Source organism: Nomascus leucogenys, chromosome 12, assembly GCF_006542625.1.
Source record: "Nomascus leucogenys isolate Asia chromosome 12, Asia_NLE_v1, whole genome shotgun sequence".
Lineage (NCBI taxonomy): Eukaryota > Metazoa > Chordata > Mammalia > Primates > Hylobatidae > Nomascus > Nomascus leucogenys.
Window position 1 is genome coordinate 95,167,537 of NC_044392.1, and position 20,745 is coordinate 95,188,281.

The 20,745-nt window shown below is 33.6% G+C and overlaps 1 protein-coding gene across 3 annotated transcripts in view; it reads left to right on the forward strand.

The window, feature by feature from the left end:
- ADGRL4 (adhesion G protein-coupled receptor L4) overlaps window positions 1-20,745 on the forward strand; it is a 149,770-nt gene that overhangs the window by 110,372 nt on the left and 18,653 nt on the right. For all 3 annotated transcript variants that reach the window (XM_030825141.1, XM_003260239.4, XM_030825140.1), the window contains exons 8-12: window positions 3,082-3,287; window positions 8,327-8,500; window positions 9,723-9,926; window positions 12,070-12,290; window positions 12,420-12,486. In XM_030825141.1, the coding sequence (XP_030681001.1) occupies window positions 3,082-3,287; window positions 8,327-8,500; window positions 9,723-9,926; window positions 12,070-12,290; window positions 12,420-12,486 (872 nt within the window). The remainder of the gene's footprint in view (window positions 1-3,081; window positions 3,288-8,326; window positions 8,501-9,722; window positions 9,927-12,069; window positions 12,291-12,419; window positions 12,487-20,745) is intronic.

Genomic DNA, 20,745 nt, shown 5'->3' on the forward strand with positions numbered 1-20,745 from the left:
CAACACATATGGTCTCATGGAGAGACACTATTTCATAAAAAGAAGTGTTTTCATATCCTCTATTCTTTCTTGTCATGTTCTAGTGGGAAATAGCCATTAGTGAAGCAAAAATAACTAAGTCATACTGCCATTGAACCATTGGTTTTTACTCTATTATACCATATTCTAATTAACCAAGCATACATTTTGTATTTAGGAACAAATCCAAAGAATGTGTTAAACTGTCGAAATTTCAAAGACAATTTGGGTACTGTTTGGAAGTTGGAAAAAAGACATTGAAAATACCGATTATAGTGGCAGATGATGAAATTGTCATGGAGTTAATATCCTGAAGAAATTTTGTCTGATTGTATGGTAGCTTTGTTATATTTAATGATCCCATGTACAAAGTGACGTTTGAAAGGGACAGTAATATTAGCTCTCAATAAAGGAGAGTAAGAAAATCTGTTTTTCTCAAGGTTGTATCTTAAACATAAGGACAAATCTAACATATTGATAAACCCCCTCAATGATGTCTGCATGTATTTATTAATTTATTGAAAAAATTAGTTAATAAAACACATGCATTCTTTAAAACATAAACAGTACCATTGGTAGGAAAATAAAGGAGGTCTATGCAGCACAAGTGGATTTTATTTTTCTTTTTTGAGACAAGGCCTCACCCTGTTGCCCAGGCTGAAGTACAGTGACATGATCATGGCTCACTGCAGTCTTGACCTCCCAGGGCTCCAGTGATCCTTCCACCTGAATCTCCCAAGTAGCTGGGACCAAAGAAACATGCCACCATGCCCAGCTAATTATTCTATTTTTTGTAGAGACATGGTTTTGCCGTATTGCCCAGGCTGGTCTCGAACTCCTGCCTCAAGTGATCCTCCCACCTCAGCCTCCCAAAGTGTTGGGATTACAGACCTGAACCACTGTGCCTGGCCCCTGGATTTTTAAATATATATATTTTTTATAGACTGAATTTTAGAAGAGTAAGGAGGAAGGGTTGAGAATGAACAGAACAAGATTCAATGCACTGATCTATGGTTTTTTGATAAAAAGATAATCTACTTTTATTAAGAGATTTCACATATTTATTTTCAAATTACTTACGAAATCAACATTTAGGTGAAAAAATAGAGCAGCATATGAAGCTCTATTGAGAAGTGGTTTTAGTTATTCTCAAGTTAAAGTAGCAATAAAGCAGTTTGAGAGCAATGATTCTCTAAGGAGTTCATTTCATAGCGTATGTGGGTAAAATTGATTTGGGAATTTAACATAAGGAAAAATCATAACTCCTGTCACCCCAGTAGTTTTCTAATAGTTTGGAAGGCACCTTATACTTGGACCACTGTAATAAAAAAACTATTAATTTCATTCAAAAGAGTTAGAAGCAACAAAACAAAATAGGAATAAGGAAGAAGACCTACTGAATGGGAATTTTTAAACAAATATATATAGATATTAATTCTAAAGTAAAATCTCCAGAACTTAGCATAGTTATTTGCACTGTGTAAATGCTCTGATGTATGTTCTATCAATTAAGTTGAAGGCTAGGTCTGGTTCCTGGCAAACGTATGGGAATGTTAACAAATACAGGAACGATCTTAGAGCTAAAGTAAAGACTAAAGTAAGCACTGTAAAGAAGAAAAACTAGGAAGGATGGATGATGATTTATTAGGAAATGATCTACTCTTTTCAAGTTATTCAAAGTTTTTATACCCTTTATTAGTGAATGAACTCCTGATTTTTAATAAAAGGTACAGGTTTGGTAAGAAAATTCAAAGCTAGATCAAGCCTCGAATTAGTGAGAAATCATAGGAATTGAAGAAGTTCAAAACCCTGGGAATGGACAAATAAATACTGAGATAATATATTTGTAAAGGAGGTGAGAAGATATTTTGGAGGATTCTCTGTGGCACCCCTTATCAGAAGTCAAAAATTGATGTTAAATAAATATTTTTCTTCACAAAGGAAAGCAATAACTAGTAGATTTTAAAAATCCATCTTGTATTTTCGATTCATCATTTGATTTTGAACCATCTTCTACTACAACTCCTGAGATGCCACTGTCCCATGACATGGTTCATCAACTGGGCCTGGTCATATTGACCTAACAGGTATCCAAGTCCTGCCTCAGGCCCTCGTCTGTTTATAGCAAAGGCTGGGATAGTTGTCATCTTTTGGAATCATAATTTCACTGGCCCAACAATATCATACTTGGTCTTTAATATAAGTTTTGTAAGATGGCACTTGAGGAAAATCCTTTATGTAATGTATCTGGGTTTAGCAAGACTCTTAATGTCTCTTGAGGTGCCTTTTTAGATTAAGAGAGAAAACGTAAACAGCAATACACTTTGGCAACTTCTAGCTCACACAGTCATAGCCAAATAATTCTATTTATTCATGTGATGTGGAGGTTTCCAGTTTTGTTATTACAGTCCTTTGTATTTGATGATATTAATATTTGTATTTATGATTTTGTGCTATTTGGTTATACGCTGGTGCACTGCATTTGGGGAGTTTCAGGGGACATGGATAAATGGCCATCTCTCAAGCAAATAAATTTTCTACCCTGACACTGCATAATTACATGTTATCAATATTAAATAGAAACCATTTTAGTGGGCATAAGTTTGAACTCAGTGGCATGTTACAACTCCTTCATCTCTAAATTTTCTTGATTCTATCAGCCTGTGATAATTTCCTCCCAATACCTCCTAAGTTCATATATTTATACAAGGACATAATAACTTGAAACTCTATTATTCAAGTGAATACACTTCACACTCTGGTTCTTGGTCAAGATTTTGGTGTAAATTTATCTAGCACTATTTTTCTTCTAAAAATAGTTTGTACAAAGGGGGTGCTACACAGTTCATAATTATCTTTGAATTCTTTGAGGTCAGAGAATATGTCTTACTATGGTTTAATAATGCAGGCATGGGCTTATTGTGGTCTATATTTCAGAATCTGGGGATTTGTATAAATTCCTCATGTAAAATGTTTGTCTATTCAATTTTTATGTTTATCTTAAGAGTCTAAATACACTTTGTTTTATAATAATTTCACTAAATATACTTATTTGATTGATAGGCAATGTTGCAGTTGCATTTTTATATTATAAGAGTATTGGTCCTTTGCTCTCATCATCTGACAACTTCTTATTGAAGCCTCAAAATTATGATAATTCTGAAGAGGAGGAAAGAGTCATATCTCCAGTAATTTCAGTCTCAATGAGCTCAAACCCACCCACATTATATGAACTTGAAAAAATAATATTTACGTTAAGTCATCGAAAGGTAAGCTGTTTTTCTGGTAGTTGTTGTCTATGATTGTGATATAGTCAGAGAACTGGACTCTTTGTTGTGTCACTTAAATTATCTGAGTTCTTGAGTTTAAAAATACAGATTTGAAATTAAGAGTGAAGTAGTTTTAACTAATTTTTATATAAAATATTTTTGTAGTTTCACAGCTCTTTAAACATTCTAATTAATACCAAAGAATTTATTAATTTGATTCTCTGGAATTAAGCAATATTTTAGTTTTATTTATAAGTACACTGTTTATTTTGGAAATATCCATGGTTTCGAAGAATGAGTTATTAAAAAGTATCACAATCAGAGAAATAAATGTGTAATAAGTGAGGTGTTTCATTAATACTTGTCATTTAAAATAATATTTGAAGGGATTCTGGTGTTGATTAAAAGAAAATTATAGCAACATTTACAATGTTTCATAAAGAAATTGGTGGAGACCATTTTACTCTTTTATTTTTTATTCTAAATCATTTTTCAGACTCATATATAATTAAAGCTATACAATAAAAAGCATGATTAGAACTAACCACCTATTTAGCTATTTTAGTTAAAAATGAATGGGGGCAACTCAAAATCACAGGTTATTTGCTACCATTTCACAATTGATGTTATCTTAAACTTTCAACAGAATTTCAGTTCTAGTACATGATTCAAGTACTTTCGAAGTTCCATTTGAAGTACCTTGAAGTTGAGCAATTATATTTGCATTATTATGGGAGGAAAAGGGGCTTTATAAACAAAAAGAGTATATTTGCTTACACACAATACAAACATGCCACTGTTAAGTAAAAACATCAAAGGTAGACAAAAACTAAATGTATAAAAAGTGCAGGTAAATAATAGCTCAAACTTAAATAATGGTAAGCACTATGTTGAGGGAAAAAGAAGGTGTGAAATTGCTTAAGACTGGAAACCAAACTTAAACCTCTTTTTTAGACGCTAAATGCAAAAGACGTTTTTAATACTAGAAGCCAAACACTGTTCTTTTACATGATCTGATGGTTTTTCTGTTTTTTATCAGTGGAATTCTTTGGCAGCTAAAGAGTTGCCAAGAACAACCCACTTCACCAATCCCTGTTTGACAAAGACACAAAACAAAACGCGTATTTAAACAAATATTCTTCACGGTAATTCCTGGGAAAACTTAATTGCTTTTATCTGCCTTTCTGCTCAAATATATTTTCCATTCAAAGTAATGACTGCTATGAAATTTCACCACTCTTCTCTGACAATATACCTACTTAGTCTCTGGTTCCCTCGCTCTGAGAATGAAATTTTGCTCCCATTTTTTCCCCTGAGAAAATAAAAACTATCTCATAAGTAATATCTTCAGTGTCCTGATTCCCTGATAATTTATCTGTGATTCGACTAATACGTAATTCTACAGTACCTTAGAAGAATAGTAGCAGTAATTATAGTAGTATTAACAATTATCATAGCAATCAATAATTACATAATGCTCATGTTAGAAACCAGGCAGTATTCTAAGTTTTTTACTTAAAAAAATAAACTCATTTAATGCTTACAAAAGCCATATGAGGTACATATTATTATTACCATTTTATAGATGAGGAAACTGAGCCTGTGAGATTAAATAATTTGCTCATGGTCACTCAACAATTAACTGGTAGAAAAAGGTTTCAAGCCCCTGCAGCCTTCCTCCAGAGTCCATGCTCTCAAAAGCTATGATACTCCTGGCCATTTTGGCCCACTACATCCATCCCAATCTACTTCGCAAGAAATTGTGCTCCATCCACCATCTTATCTTTCCTGGATCTCTCCATATTGGTGTCAGTGTCTCAGCTAATAAAAAGACTGAAGTCTCCACCTTATAAAAAAAAAAACCATTCCCCTTTGGTACTGTATCATCTTCAACCAAAAAACCAAAAATTAATAACTCCTCTTATCTTAAGCTTCTAAAAAGTAGATGTAATCTGCTGACTTCCATCTATGGAAGACTCAGATTTAGTTTTCTTACACACATCTGCTGTGATACACACGCTCCCTCAACTATCCATCCGCTCATGCTTACCTCCAATTTTTGGTTCAATCAGTTTTCAGTGTTTATAATACTATAAATTGGTGTGTTATTCACAACTGAATCATGGAGCTCAATCATTTCCCTGGTGTTAATAAATTCCTTTATTTTCACTTGCTTAAATTTCTATTTATCCATTGTTAATTTGTCTCCAAAATCTTTGACAGAATTATAAATCTCTTTTCAAAACATTCAAACATGTAAGCTTCTCTATCAGCCAGTTTGTTGTCTTGGAGATATCCTTCCCAAGGCTCTGTAGCCTTGATGCTGTCTAGATGATCTACCCCTGGGTCATTTATCAGCCTGGGCATGCCTTCCCTTCTCCCATCATTTTCACATATCATTCAGCATTCACCTCTCTCCTCTCCTGTGTCAGATGCCATGTTTCCTTCAGCAATGTTTTCCTGTTTCTTAGTTTATATATGTATTTTGGTGGCATATTCTCCAGTGGCCATTTGAAAGAGGAAGCAGAGAAGGTCAATTTTTAAGCTTTTGCATTATCAGGTTTTACATAAATATACATATATATACACATACACACAAATATATTTTTCTACCTTACCCTTATACTAGTTAGATAAATACCATGGTACAGAGTTATATTTTTTTCTCAGATCTTTCTAGATCTTATTCATATGTCTTTCAGCTTTCAAGGGTAACCTGGAGAAGTTGAATGCAATTAACATTTTAATTAAAATTTATTGCCTTTTGAATGCAGTCAGTCTCTTTATCTCTCTCATAAAGTTTTGAGATCTTTATTCTCAGTATTCCAAAATCTTTAAGATGTACTTTGGTGTGAATCTTTCTTCATTAATTGCAGTAAACATTTTGTGAGTCTTTTCAGTCTGAAAATGTATGGTCTTCAGTTTTAGGGAATTTTCTACAATGATTTCTTGGTAATCTCTCCCTGTCCAGTATCTCTGCTCTCTTTTTCTGTTCCTCTTAGTATTTATTAGACTTCCCAGAAGAGCTTTTAATATTTGGAGTTTTTAAACTTTTTCATTCCTATTTTTAATTTTTCTCTTAAATTTTTTTATTTTTACTTTATACTTTATTTTCACTGAGAAACTTTATTTTTTCAATCCTGATTTTGTTTAATGGGTACAGTGTCTCATCTCTCTGAGATATTATTTATATATTTTTTTAAAAAGCTATTTTCTGCTCCCTGCATCATCTTGCTCTTGACTTTCTTTGTTTGGATTGTTCATCTTGGTTCCCTGTCTTTCCTGTTGGAGCTTGTCCTCAGATGTCTGGGGGTTCATGACCACCCATTCACATTTAATAATGAGACACGGTGTGCTCTCCTGACCTTGTGGCAGTGGTGTGCTTCACTAGAGTTTTCATCAGGCAGGCTCCTGGCCATGGCATTGGAAGATCCCAAATGTCAGTACCCAAAAGCAGTTTATTTTGGGCCAATCCATTTCTTAGGAAGAAATGTTTTTCCTTTCCTATCTACTCCAGACGGAAGTCTGGTTGAAAGGATTAGGAAAATTAAGAAAATGTGGTAGGGCATGATGGGAGACCAGTGTGTAAACAGACCCTCACTTAACTCTGTTTTTGAATGGTATGCACAATCACAGCTCAGTCTGGCTCCTCAATTCTAGAGTCCCTCTACTTTTTCTAGAATTAGGCACGTCCCAGGCTCTTTTAGGAACTAAAAGAATTTCAATTTTCTTCATATAGCTTGACCTCCTTGACAAACTTCTAGCAATCTCTCCAATTTTCACTCAATTATCTTTCCAGACTCATTCCAGACAAACTCACTGTTTTTTTCAGTGCTCCAACTGTTGACCTAAGAGTTGTATTTAGCATCTATCCCATTAAAACAATTATCTGATTGTATTTAAATCATCTGAGTTTCTATCATCCTTGAAAAGCTGATACTTTATCTTTTTGACCGATAATCCTTACTCCTTGAACAGTATATATCATACATTTGACACTCAAGACATGTTTTCTTTAATAAATATTTGTCTGAAAATTTGCATTTGATTCTATATTACTCCATCAATCAATGTTTAGTCTTAAATACACCTTAAAATCACATATCTTGACCTCTTAACATAATATAGCATTTATCTCAGAGAGCATTTATGAGGGTCAAACTAAACAAAATAAGAAAGCAAGCACCTAGTTAAGTGTAAATTGTTATATAACTGTAAATAGTTTTTATTTCTACAAGTTCAACATTTTATTGATAAATTATTATTACACCATACGTTAGGTATAGTGTTATGATTAGTTAATATAAAAGTATGATAAGGAGAATTCCACTGTTTATTGAATAACTATCACACCTGTGTGTCGTCTGTCTCATGTCTGTATCTGATCTTGTCTTCACTATTCTTTACCTCACTCACTGTGCTCTAACTTAACTGGCTTCTACAAGTTTCTGGAATGCCTCTGGTCAGCCTCACTTCAGAGCTTGTCCATTTGCATTTCCAACTGTTTGGAACCCTCTGTTCCCAAGTCTGTTGGACACCCCCCTTCACTTCATCGAAGTACCTGCTTAGACATAATCTAGGAGACATCCCCTTGGACAAGCCTCCATATCACTTTCTTTCTTTTTACCCAGGGTTACGTTTCTCATTGAATAATTTTTCATCTCTAACTAGAATTTAATGTCAACAATGCAAACAATTTTTTCTGTTTTGTTCACTGTTGTATTTTTAGTACCTGGATTAATGACAAATATCTAGTAAATACTCAACAAACATGTATTGAATAAAGATGCATGTGATAATTATGCACTGTGGTAAATGAAATTATCCCACATTTGTGAGACAAAATTGATAAAATATAGCATTGTTGCAATATAAATTTCCATTCTTCCACATAGCAGCCTTTATTTGTTATAATTTGTTTTGTGTTTCATTGTTAAGGCATTGTTTCAATCACATTAATGGTATTTTAAATATGACAAAAGCAATACTATATATGTAACTTTTTCTCTTTTTTCATCAGTAAAATATCTTTTTTTCAGGTCACAGATAGGTATAGGAGTCTATGTGCATTTTGGAATTACTCACCTGATACCATGAATGGCAGCTGGTCTTCAGAGGGCTGTGAGCTGTCATACTCAAATGAGACCCACACCTCATGCCGCTGTAATCACCTGACACATTTTGCAATTTTGATGTCCTCTGGTCCTTCCATTGTAAGATAATTTTCCCCTTCATATTTATAAATGTTTCTTTTTCTGTTATTTTCCGTGTCATTAGAGAGAATATTTAATTCTTTTATATATTTTTGGGGGTTTAGATGGCACATTTAGTGTAAGAGATAAAACCCCAACAGGATCTTTCTTTCTATCTGTTTTCCTACCTACCTTCTAAAACATATCTAGTATGCATTTAAGATTATTTCTAGTCTAAGACTTATCTGGTCTGTAATATCTGGTAGATTACATATTAAATTAGCTTGTAATGCTGCTTTCAAGAGCCATTTGCCCATTTTAATGTATCATGGAATTTAAAGGCACTTTTTTGTGATGACAGTTTATTTTTACTCATGACAAAGCTCCTGAAAATATTTGACAGTTGGGCAATAAGTATTAGCACACTGATAACTAACATCATGTTTTTAGCAATGTAGAACCCCACAAGATTTTTAAACATGAAGAATCTCTCTAAGGTGAATAGTTTCATGATATGTATCTTACTTTCGTAATATCTTACTTACATTGTATATTTATCAGATAATTTCTTATTTTATAGCTCTGTGCTATCATCTCCATTTTAATATATTTATTTATAATCTATCATTAAATACATAAAGTAACCAAATAAATCTATCTAAACATAATGTCAGTCCTAACAATGATTTTTTCCTGAACTTAAGCAAATAAACATCTATTCTGTTTATAAACATAAGTATTCATCTAGTTAGGATAAAACCAGCATTTTCTATTTCAAAGTTACTGAACAATATTACTTGATAATCCTTATATTCTGCATTGCTAACACCTTTGTTTCACCTATTTTAGATGAATCACTGCATAGACATAAGACTTAGTCTTACCACTGATAAATTTTAATTAACCATTTTCACTTTATAATAATCGATTACCTTTCTGATGTAATGAAATTAATGACGATAACATTGGTAAACCATGTACTAATACTAATACTATGCCTAGAAAAAAAAATCACCAATTACAGAACTGTTAAAGTGCTACATGATTCACATCAGATTTATGTGAATATTGAGGATTTTCAAAAGTACAAAATTTTTCTCATCTAAATGCACATTTATATTTTTACATTTTATGAACATTTTGATTAATGTTTCACCAAAAAAGGAAGTTCATTATATGTTGTAGTTCCTTTGACAAGTTACTGAGTTATTCTTTTAACAGCTTTATTATTATTTTCCCTTAGGGTACTAAAGATTATAACATTCTTACAAGGATCACTCAACTAGGGATAATTATTTCACTGATTTGTCTTGCCATATGCATTTTTACCTTCTGGTTCTTCAGTGAAATTCAAAGCACCAGGACAACAATTCACAAAAATCTTTGCTGTAGCCTATTTCTTGCTGAACTTGTTTTTCTTGTTGGGATCAATACAAATACTAATAAGGTATGTAGACATCCTAATCTCTATTTTTGTCCTATGATATGTGTACTTTCTTAAATGTGTATGTCCTAGAAACATTAATTGTAATTTAGGGTTTAATGGGGCAGACATACTCTATAATTTGTTCTTCAGCTATCCTTTCTAAGTTTGATAATGCTAACACAGCTAAGCAAACTACTTACCAAGTCCATTCAGCAAAAATGGCCCTCATTATGACGAATTATTGGGACAAATTAAAACTTTTCAACAAACTGAATAAATGCTTTTTTGTTGTTCTGTTTTGTTTTTAAATGGACGTTAAACAAAGACCAAGGAGAGAGAGAATTAGAAATAAAGTTTATCTTAGAATAGGGACTGAACATAAATGCAGTCACAGTTTATAGATTGGAATGTGGTAAACTGGTTTTACCTACTGTCTTTTCTAACTTCCCATTTCCCAAGATTATTGATTTTGAACCATTTGAGTCTTCCCAAATGGTTTCATAGTGTATTGGTCTGGGTCCTCCTAGAAGCAGGTGTTAAGACGGGGTTAAATATGCAATAGATTTATTAAGGGAATTGCTGGTGAGAGCAAATGGGGAGAGAGAGGCTTGGAGAGCTATCAAGCCAAGATTCAGGTATGATCCTGAGGGAAGAAAAGAAGAGTGGGCAAAAGCATTCCACACAGTAATGCAGTTCTAAGCAAAAGTCAGCACAGGTGTCAAGGAGTCCTCTCGGAAGTCCTTGAGCCAACGTGACCTGTCAGGGGAATCTTTGTCTCTCAGGAGCAGGAATCCTTTGTAAGAGGAATCCTGTGTCTCTTACAGCAGTAACCCTACTGTGCTCAGTCATGGGCTGACAGCAGCCTATGGGAAGTGGGAACAGCAATGGATTTCCTACAGCTGCACCTGAAGCCTTAGGTCAGTTGCACTCCTTGCAGTTGGAGATTGGAGAAGTGTAATTCTCATGACCACGAAAAGTGAAATTGCCTCCATATTTCCATTCTTAGAAATCTTTCAAAGACTGAAACTAACAATCAGCAAGGTTTTCTTCTGAAGTAGACGGCAAGAAGTGTTTATTTTAACTAGTATACACTAGACTGTAAACTCCTTATCTATTTTTATGTTTTGCAGTGGTATTTGTAACACTTTTCAATTTTATGTATCTCCCACTATCCTCCGATGCCTAGTTCCTCTTTCAGTTACCTTCCACCATTATCTTCACCCCAGAACTACTCATTATAGTGTTTACTTTCAACTACTTTTCACCTATTAAATTTGTCCCATTTTTCCAGTCATCTCTCAAATCTCACTTCCTTGCTACAGTGATTTCCAAAGTTTAATTGCCAATTATCTTTCTGTTCCCCAGACTTATAGAGTACTCTCTAACATATTTTAGTATGTCATCTCATTAATCTTGAATTATATTCTGTTTTTTTAATGGGATAGGTACGTAAGTATGTATTATGTTACCTCTCCCATGATATATACCTTTAGCTTTACTAGTATGGGAAGTGTGACTACTTCTTTTTCTGTTATTTCTTATAAGTCTAACTTTAGTTCTAGATGAGAAATAAACACTGAACAGTATGTTTAAGTGAAAGCCATCTCAAATTTACATGATAATCTTAACAGTTGAAAGTAATTCTATAATGGATATTTTGATGAAATATATTATTAATCTACTTTGTAAATTTTATTTTTGTCACCTAAGATATTTATTTTATTTTGTTTAGCAGAGTATTGTAAGTCAGTTTCATTCTTTGAGCATGAATAAAATAAAGGAAAAGAGAGGCATCTCCAAAACACAAATAAACTTAAATCCTAACATATTCACCAAGATACCATGGTTTACATGTGAATAATCCACAATTTATCACATAACATAAATATATAAAAGTTATAAACCTCTGGACAAAAACAGTAACTTAGTTCAATCACAAGATTGGTTAATATTTCACGTTGATGAAGCGCAGTTGTTTTTCTAAATCAGCTAGAACTACTGCATCTTTAAGAACTGACATGATATTTTGATATGACTAATCATTATATAAAGTGGCATACTTTATAGTATAAAGAAAGTTGTGATTTACAGCGAAAGTAGAAATTGTATGTTATGATAATTTTAAAACAAACACTGCCAATGTTTTTTTTTCTTTGATTTCTAGCTCTTCTGTTCAATCATTGCCGGACTGCTACACTACTTCTTTTTAGCTGCTTTTGCGTGGATGTGCATTGAAGGCATACATCTCTATCTCATTGTTGTGGGTGTCATCTACAACAAGGGATTTTTACACAAGAATTTTTATATCTTTGGCTATCTAAGCCCAGCCGTGGTAGTTGGATTTTCAGCAGCACTAGGATACAGATATTATGGCACAACAAAAGTGTAAGTTAAAATGATTTAATGGGCATTTGAAATACAATTTTGAATGTGCTTTGCATATCTTTGATAATTTTGCTATGTTAAAGTACATGCAAACATATGTATAGATTCTATCTTTTATTTACTTTTCAGATGTTGGCTTAGCACCGAAAACAACTTTATTTGGAGTTTTATAGGACCAGCATGCCTAATCATTCTTGTATGTATATATAAAATTGTTATTACAATTCAAAAAAGTGATGATAATAGGGCGCTTAAAATTTCCAGCGATAAGGTGTTATTCTAAAAAAAAATAATTTGAATATTTTACAGTATATCACTTATCAGCATTTTACATATACTGTAATTGAAAAATACATGTATATCTTTTAAATTCAAAGCTATTACAATTCATTTGCCCCTCTTGATGGAGTATAGATGTCTGCATGACATAGAGGAAAAAGCATTTTTCGCTTATCAGTAATACCTTGGCATACTTCAACACAGAGAGTGTGCCAACCAGCTGATAATTTGGCATTTTAGATGTTTACGTTATTTAATCTTTTATCGATGATCGGTCATCTTTGAAGATTAGACTGTCATCTTTATAGTTTTATCATCTTTATGTACCCTGTCATCATAAAGTGATTTTAAACTAAATTGCAACATCAGAGACAAGAACCCACTATTTCTCATGAACAGACAAGTCATATATTGAGATAGTCCTATTTCAGCAAGGAAGAGGGCCTTTTAATTCTTATTGGAAGTGGTTTCAAACCTACAAATTTGGCAGGCATTATATGTTCCATTCTAAATAAAGACATTTTTATATGTCTGAAGAGCATTTCTAAGTGCTGAAAGTTTTCAACAGTCTTTCTGAATATAATAGTCTGTCAATGAATCTGGGAGGTCTGACAAGACTCTAGAGTGGAATGAATTGTCAGTAGAGAAGTTATGGCAATGTTTTGGACAACTTTGTTCCATATGTGTTGACCATAAGCTAGCCATCTTTTTGAACTTCTTTTTCTGTCTTCCTCTTTCCTTTGAGTTTTTTCTGGTTGTGAGGGTACTGCTAAATGGAGAAGGACCTGAAATGCAAAGCAGAGAATTTTCATCAGGCTTTATTTTGCAATGGTGTGGGTGAAATCAAGTGCATTCATAAACTATACTTTCTACTCATCACAAAAACTCATTTGTAATTCTCACAATAAATAAAAAAATATTTTATAAAAGAAAAACCAAGAGCCAGATTTAAGCTAAAACAAGTTGAGTTAATTCATTATAACTCCAAAATTTCCAACCCATATAAGAATATAAAATGGTGTCCCACTCACATACTTTTATGGATTGGCCTGAGATGAGTATTTCATGTGATGGCATATCCTAATTTTACTGATTTTCTCACCATAAGAAAATCTATCTTTGCCATTGTTTTGTACAAGTGAAAGGTCCGTGGAGCAATGACTCTTATTGTTTAGATAAAAAGTAGCATGATAGAAATTATACTAAAACAACAAAAGCAGGAGCATACTTCTCTAAAATAAGAAAGGGGAAGTATTATTTGAAATAGTTTTTAACAGTTGCTTATGTAAGGCTAATTTGGATTATTTTATGGTAAGATACAGAGAATTTAGATGAAATTATTTAAAAACGAGTCCTGCAAACTTTTCTAGAAGTCTAAATGAACACTGTCACATTGTTCTAGTCTGGAGCTAATGAGCCAATTTATCTCCCATACAGTCTCTGTATGATAATCATTTCCAGGTTAACCAGAGGGTCAGGCTACTTAAAAAATAAGCTAGGACCCTCAGTTTTACTCTAAAATTAAATATTCCTCATTTTTTATAATATCTTTTTTAAATACTAAGAAATTCTTAGATAATTATTGAATCAAAGTGAATTATTTATCTCCAGTTATCTTTGTTCTTCTGTACTAATGCTTGCATATTACTATTATTATTCAGCTGTATAATACAACATTAGATGACATTTTTCTTGTTGCCCAATAATAGTATCTAGTTCAAAGATAAAGTCAAACAGATATTGAACACCAAACGTTTAAAAAAGAACCACCAACAGTTTAGACCTGACTCTTCCCATGGGTCATACAATTAAAGAGAAGGGCCAGCTATAGCCCTGTGAGAGGACTGGAGAAGGGAGCTCAGTGGATGATGGCTCAGAGTTGGGCATGCTTGGCCTTTAGGGGAGGACAATGTTCTCTATTAGAAGTTTTTCTTTTCTCTACCAATAAGAAAAAATGATGGTGTTTCCCTATCCCCTGAAGACAAGATGTAGAGGAACACTCAAAAAAGTTTGCAGAGCATGGAATCAAAATGGTAAGAATGAAATTATCATCCTGATCTCACATTGCTAGAATGACTGTAGAATTTTCATGTGTCCCTGGGATATAAGAATACCAGATTATGATGAGCATTTTTTATGAGAGTTTGCCATATATCCCCTGATTTCAAGCCAACTGTGAACCTAAAGACTAGCACCTGCTTTTATATTGAGTTTCCTACAGGCAATGTGCTTACTGGAGTATTCTTCAACAGCAGGGACAGAAAAGATTACTATACAGTGACCCTAGTAATAAAATGATGGGGCGAAACCCAAAGACTTGAGCTGTTCTATGTGCAGAGATAAGTCGGAGAAATGGAAAGAAGTTGCAGGTCTGCCTAGGTCATGTGAAGATATGTACAATGAAGAGAATGGGTTGAATGGAGATATGGATATTCATCTTTGAAGAATAGAAGAGACCAAGATGGAAATGAAATACTGTGATCACCAAGTAAATTATGCATACCATCAAAGTGAAGACTGTCTCTTAAGCCAAGACTAGCAATGGTAATAAGAACCAGACTAAACCAAAATTATATCATGCAGCTTTCCCATAACAACTGTTGGTCAGATCCTTCTACCCTCCAATCACAGAGTTGTGGAGCCTTAGCAGTAGAAGACCAGTATCTCAGAACCAACCACGCTGCCCCTACTCGAACACATATGCTTCAAGTATCTGGAAAGGAAAAAGAAGTAAACACCAGATTTAAAAAAATCTAACATTACTAAAAGCTATGGCATGTAAATTTATGGCAGTCCCTGAAGAAAAAAAAAGTAACTTTTATGTCACCAAAAAAAAACTCTACTTCACCAAGTAGAGATTCCTTGGTGAAGTAGGAATGTTCGAATGTTCAAATGATCAGATGAACATCAAATGATCAGATGTTCAAAATTGATCACCACTTGCCATTTTGGGGATAGCAATGACCTACTGATTAGGAATTTGCATCCTATGCTTTAGAATATCCTGCTAGGTAAAGACGCAAACCATATGATTAAGTTCACCATGTTAACTGGGTGCTCTGGACATGATAGAAAGACAAAGAAAATATAAGAAATATCTTCTGCCCACTACAGTATGAATGAGAGGAAAAAAGACAACACACATGATAAAGAAAAGTATATAATTACACATAAGTGATACTGGTAAGATGTGGAGAGATCAGTATATATATCATAGACATTCAAAAGTCTTCATTGAGGTGGAGGACCTTGTTTGTGGATGTGACAAGAAGCAGGTTCTACTTTACATGATTGTGAAAGGGCAGAGGATTGCAAGTGTGAACTAAAGCAAGCAGCCCTTATAAGCCTGCCAGATTCCTTTTGAGGGAGAACAAAGGGCAAAACAAGAAGTAGTTAGCATTGTAAACCAGGCAATACCAGACGTCAACTGAAGTATCATCATTATTCACAGTATTCAAGAATCATCTTTTTAAAATACATTAATCACTTCTTAGTCCAGATTGTCATTAACTACTAAACAAATTTTTACCTCCACAGATAAACTCATCCATTTCTTCTCCTCCATGTTTATAGTCAGGCCCTTGCTATCCCTCACTAGGATGCTTAGTATTCAGAACAAAAATAAGAGGTTTTACTTTAATTTATACTTTATTTTGTTTTATTTTATTTAACTTTTATTTTAAGTTCAAGGGTACATGTGCAGGTTTTTTATATAAGTAAACTTGTGTCATGGGGGTTTGTTGTATGGATTATTTCATCATGCAGGTATTAAGCCTAGTACCCATTAGTGATTTTACCTGATCTTCTCCCTCCTTCCATCTTCCGCACTCAAGTAGGCTCCAATGTCTGTTGTTCCCATCTTTGTGTCCATGTGTTCTCATTTGGCTCCCACTTATAAGTGAGAGCATGTGGTATTTGGTTTTCTGTCCCTGCATTAGTTTGCAAAGAATAATGACCTCCAGTTCCATCCATGAGCCTGCAAAGAACATGAACTCATTCTTTTTATGACTGCATAGTATTCCATGGTGTATATGTATGTTTTCTTTATTCAGTCTACCACTGATGGGCATTTAGTTTATACTGTGTCTTTGCTATTGCGAATAGTGCTGTAGTGAACATGTGTCTTTATGATAGAACAATTTACATTCTTTTGGGTATATACCCAGTAATGGGATTGCTGGGTCAAATGGTAGTTCTGTTTTTAGGTCTTTGAGGAATCGCCACCCTGTCTTCCACAATGGTTGAACTAATTTATACTCCCGCCAACAGTGTATAACCATTCCTTTTTCTCCCCAACTTCACCAGCATCTGTAATTTTTTGACCTTTTAATAATAGCCATTCTGACTGGTGTGAGATGATATCTCATTGTGGTTTTGATTTGCATTGCTCTGATGATTAGTGACAGTGAACATTTTCTCATATGCTTGTTGGCCATGTGTATGTCTCCTTTTGAACAGTGTCTCTTCATGTCCCTTGTCCCCATTTTAATGGGGTTGTTTGTTTTTTTTCTTCTAAATTTGTTTAAGTTCCTTATAGTTCTAGAATTAGACTTTTGTCAGATGCATAATTTGCAAATATTTTCTTCCATTCCATAGGTTGTCTGTTTTCTCTGTTGATAGTTTGTTTTGCTGTGCAGAAGCTTTTTAGTTTAATTAGTTCCCATTTGCCAATGTTTTTAAAGTGTAGGTGTGCATGACTTACCCTGGCCTGGCACAGCCTTAGGTCCTGTTGATATTTGGTATCATATTGCCACAAAGAGTCTGTTCTGGCAGTTTTATGACCTCCTATTTTAACATTAATGCAGTCAGCTATTGTTTTTAAACCAGCAATCCCCAACTTTTCGGCACCAGGGACCAGTTTTGTGGAAGACGATTTTTCCACAGATTGTTGGGGAGGGGTAATTGACATTAGATTCTCATAAGGAGCATGTAGCTTAGATCCTTTGCGTGCACATTGCACAACAGGGTTTGCCCTCCTATGAGAAGCTAATGCTGCTGGTGATTTGACAGGATGGGAGCTCAGGCGGTACTGGTTCATGGCCTGGGGTTTGGGAATCCCTTGTCTAAACCATAAAAGAGAGAGGGTATAACAAGGTGTTTTTGACCTTCCAACTCATCATGGCCAGGAACTCAGTTTTCAAGTTTTTCTGGGGTCTCCTTGGCACAACAGAGTCTATTCAGTTGATGAAGGGCTTCAAATTTTATTTTTAGTTTACATCTCAATCATAGAGCTATGCCTTTCTTGATTTATTTACAGCATCTTACTCACTAATCATCTTGCTCAATAATCAGTGCCACTGTGTTGCACAACTTTAGGAGTCACAGTTGCAATGTGCTCTTTAGGGAGCTGCATTCACATTGGAATCTCTGTGAGTGATGGACTCTAGAATGGTCAAACTTTGTGGCCCTCTTTTTGGTTGCCCTGCAGTATAGAAGTGCCTAGTAAGTCTTCAGTAATTATGTGTATATTTTAATTGAGCCACTAAAAATATCCACGGTAATAAATGAGGAAGCAAGATTAAGTGATCTTTCTGAAGCTATTTTTCTACCCCTAGCCTTGGGTTCCTAATATGCAGATGAAGTTAATGATGCCAGCCCTACATAACACGGCTATGGTAAAAACAACAATAACAATTTTAACTTATTTTTTAACAATTAGAAAAGGAAAATGCACAACATTCTGGAAGATAATCTTATGGCATTCCTATACCTACATTTTTGTATTAAAATTAAATAAAAAGACATTTTAAAACCATGATTTTTACAGCAAAACATTATATGCAAGGGAATATATGTGTAGCCAACTATAGTGCATGTGTGTGTGTGTTTAGATCTTGATTTTTAAAGTATTAGTAAATAAGTAGCAGTATTTAATTATAGTAAGATATGATTATTACTGATTATTATACATGTGTCTGTTGCTATATAGAATTTGTTAGAAGTCTCTAGTAAACTATACCAGAAAAAGTTTAGCTAAAACAAAGTAAATATGAAATATTGCAAAGAAAACCAATAGAAACTTAACAGAATAAATAATATTTATTTTCCAGAATGAAGACAAAATATAAGTGAAGCTTCAAATTTAAATAGGTAATTAGGGGCAAATTTTTTGTGGCCTTATATGAAGATTAAGATTGCTTTCACCGTTTCTCTGAACACATCTAGAAAGACTTGTGCTCCAGAAAAGAAATCTCTATAGAGCAAACTTTAATCCCAATCATTCCTACATGAATCCTTATGGTTTATCCATAGAGTAAGAACTATAGACTAATGCCTTAAATGGTATTTGCTTGTTTTTATGAATGGAGCCCTGAGGCTTGCCTGGTTTGGGAATATGATGTAAAATGCCTTTGAGGTAATATATAAATCAGTAAGAACAGAATTAGTTCAACACTAATGTATTATTATGTATGTTGTTTCAAACAAATATTTAAGCTTTTAATCTGTTCTGATAAGTTCTGATACCTACTTAGGTATTTGAACAGTAACATGTTCTGCATTGATCTTACTAAAGTACTTCTTCAGGTGTTTGGTTCATTAATATTAAGAATCTCTTAGAATTCTGAAACATGAACCAGTGAACTCATTGATTCTATCTATGAATAACTACATTTAAAATGTTAAGATTGTGACTGTACTTGAAAAGGCCTAGCCTTGCTTTTGAAAGCTTGAGCTGTACAAAAAAGAGATGTCTAAATCTTTGTAAAGCAAGCTGCAAACTGAAGATAATTTCCATAATTTATTTCTTTATTCAATATTTTTAATCTTCAATGCTCAATTCTTTAAACTAAAACTATGTAAGTGATTAGATTCAAGTATACAACTATAAAGAAGAGTTTGTAAAAATAATTTAACTTTTAAATAGAAACTGAAGTTTCCCCTAGACACATTCAGCATTGAAGAATAGTATTTGCTTGATTGAGGCAAATACTAATTAAGCTATGTCCAAATAAGGCATTTTATTTAAAAACTGTGAGCTTTCATTTGAATTTAAATCAAAACTCTCATAATTGTGTGTTGCTGTATCACTACTCTTAACAACTTCTTTTCAAATCTGACCAGAACTCCACTCACTTTTTGTTGTAACCTCTAATTGTCCTTTATATGTCTACAATCTAATTCCCTTTCACCAGGAAATACTTATTAAAACCTACTCAAAATGAATTTTTTATGACTCTTACAAGATCGGCCACATTTAGACGTATCTGTTATTATGCAAGACATTCTTATTGTATTTTTAATAGCACAAATGGCCAAAGATTGGAAAAATGCAAATTTTACAAGACTGTGCAAGGTAAAAATATGAATATTCCATCCTACACTCATTCTCCCCATAAATACATTTTTCTTAATATTTACTCTGTATCCTTCTAGACCTCTGCTGTGTGTATATTTGATTATAAATTCAAAAAACCTGAATTGTCTATTATCTGTAATATATCATATTCATTTCTCCTTGTTAGAATATACAGTTCTACCCCCTTTTTACCATGTATATTATGACTGTGTGCTAATTTATTTAATAACTTTCCTATTGAAGAATATTTAATGTATTTCCAAAGTTTACTTATTACAAATAATACTGCACAGGGAATCTTTATTCCAATATAATTTCATGTATCTGTTACATACAATTATTAGGAACTACTTCTTAGAAGTAGAAATGCAAGTATATACAGATTTTAAAATTTACAAATTGTCCTTCAAAACAATTACTTCAATTGATAGGTTCACCAACAACATATGAGAGTGTCCTCTTTCTGACACTTTTGCCAGTGCTAGATATTCTTATCTGCTGAGGTAGATAATAAAAATAAATGGTTTGATTGGAATATATAAGCCAAAAAGCATTGTGATAAACTAGGATTCCACAATAATGGCAGAGTTGACACTTTGGACCAAATCTTTGTTGTGGAGGCTGTCCTGACTGTGCCATTATAAGTTTAGAAACATCTCTGGTCTCCACTCACTAGATGCCAGTAGCACCACCGCCACTTAAATATGACAACCAAAAATGCCTCTCCACATGTCCTCTGGGGGATGATATTCCCAATTCTCTTCACTGGGAACCACTAGCCTAGACATGGATGTTAAGTATCTTGAATACGATTGTATTTTGCAGTCCTCTATAAATAGCATACAATGAGAAAAATCATGAGAATCATGGTTTGGGCAC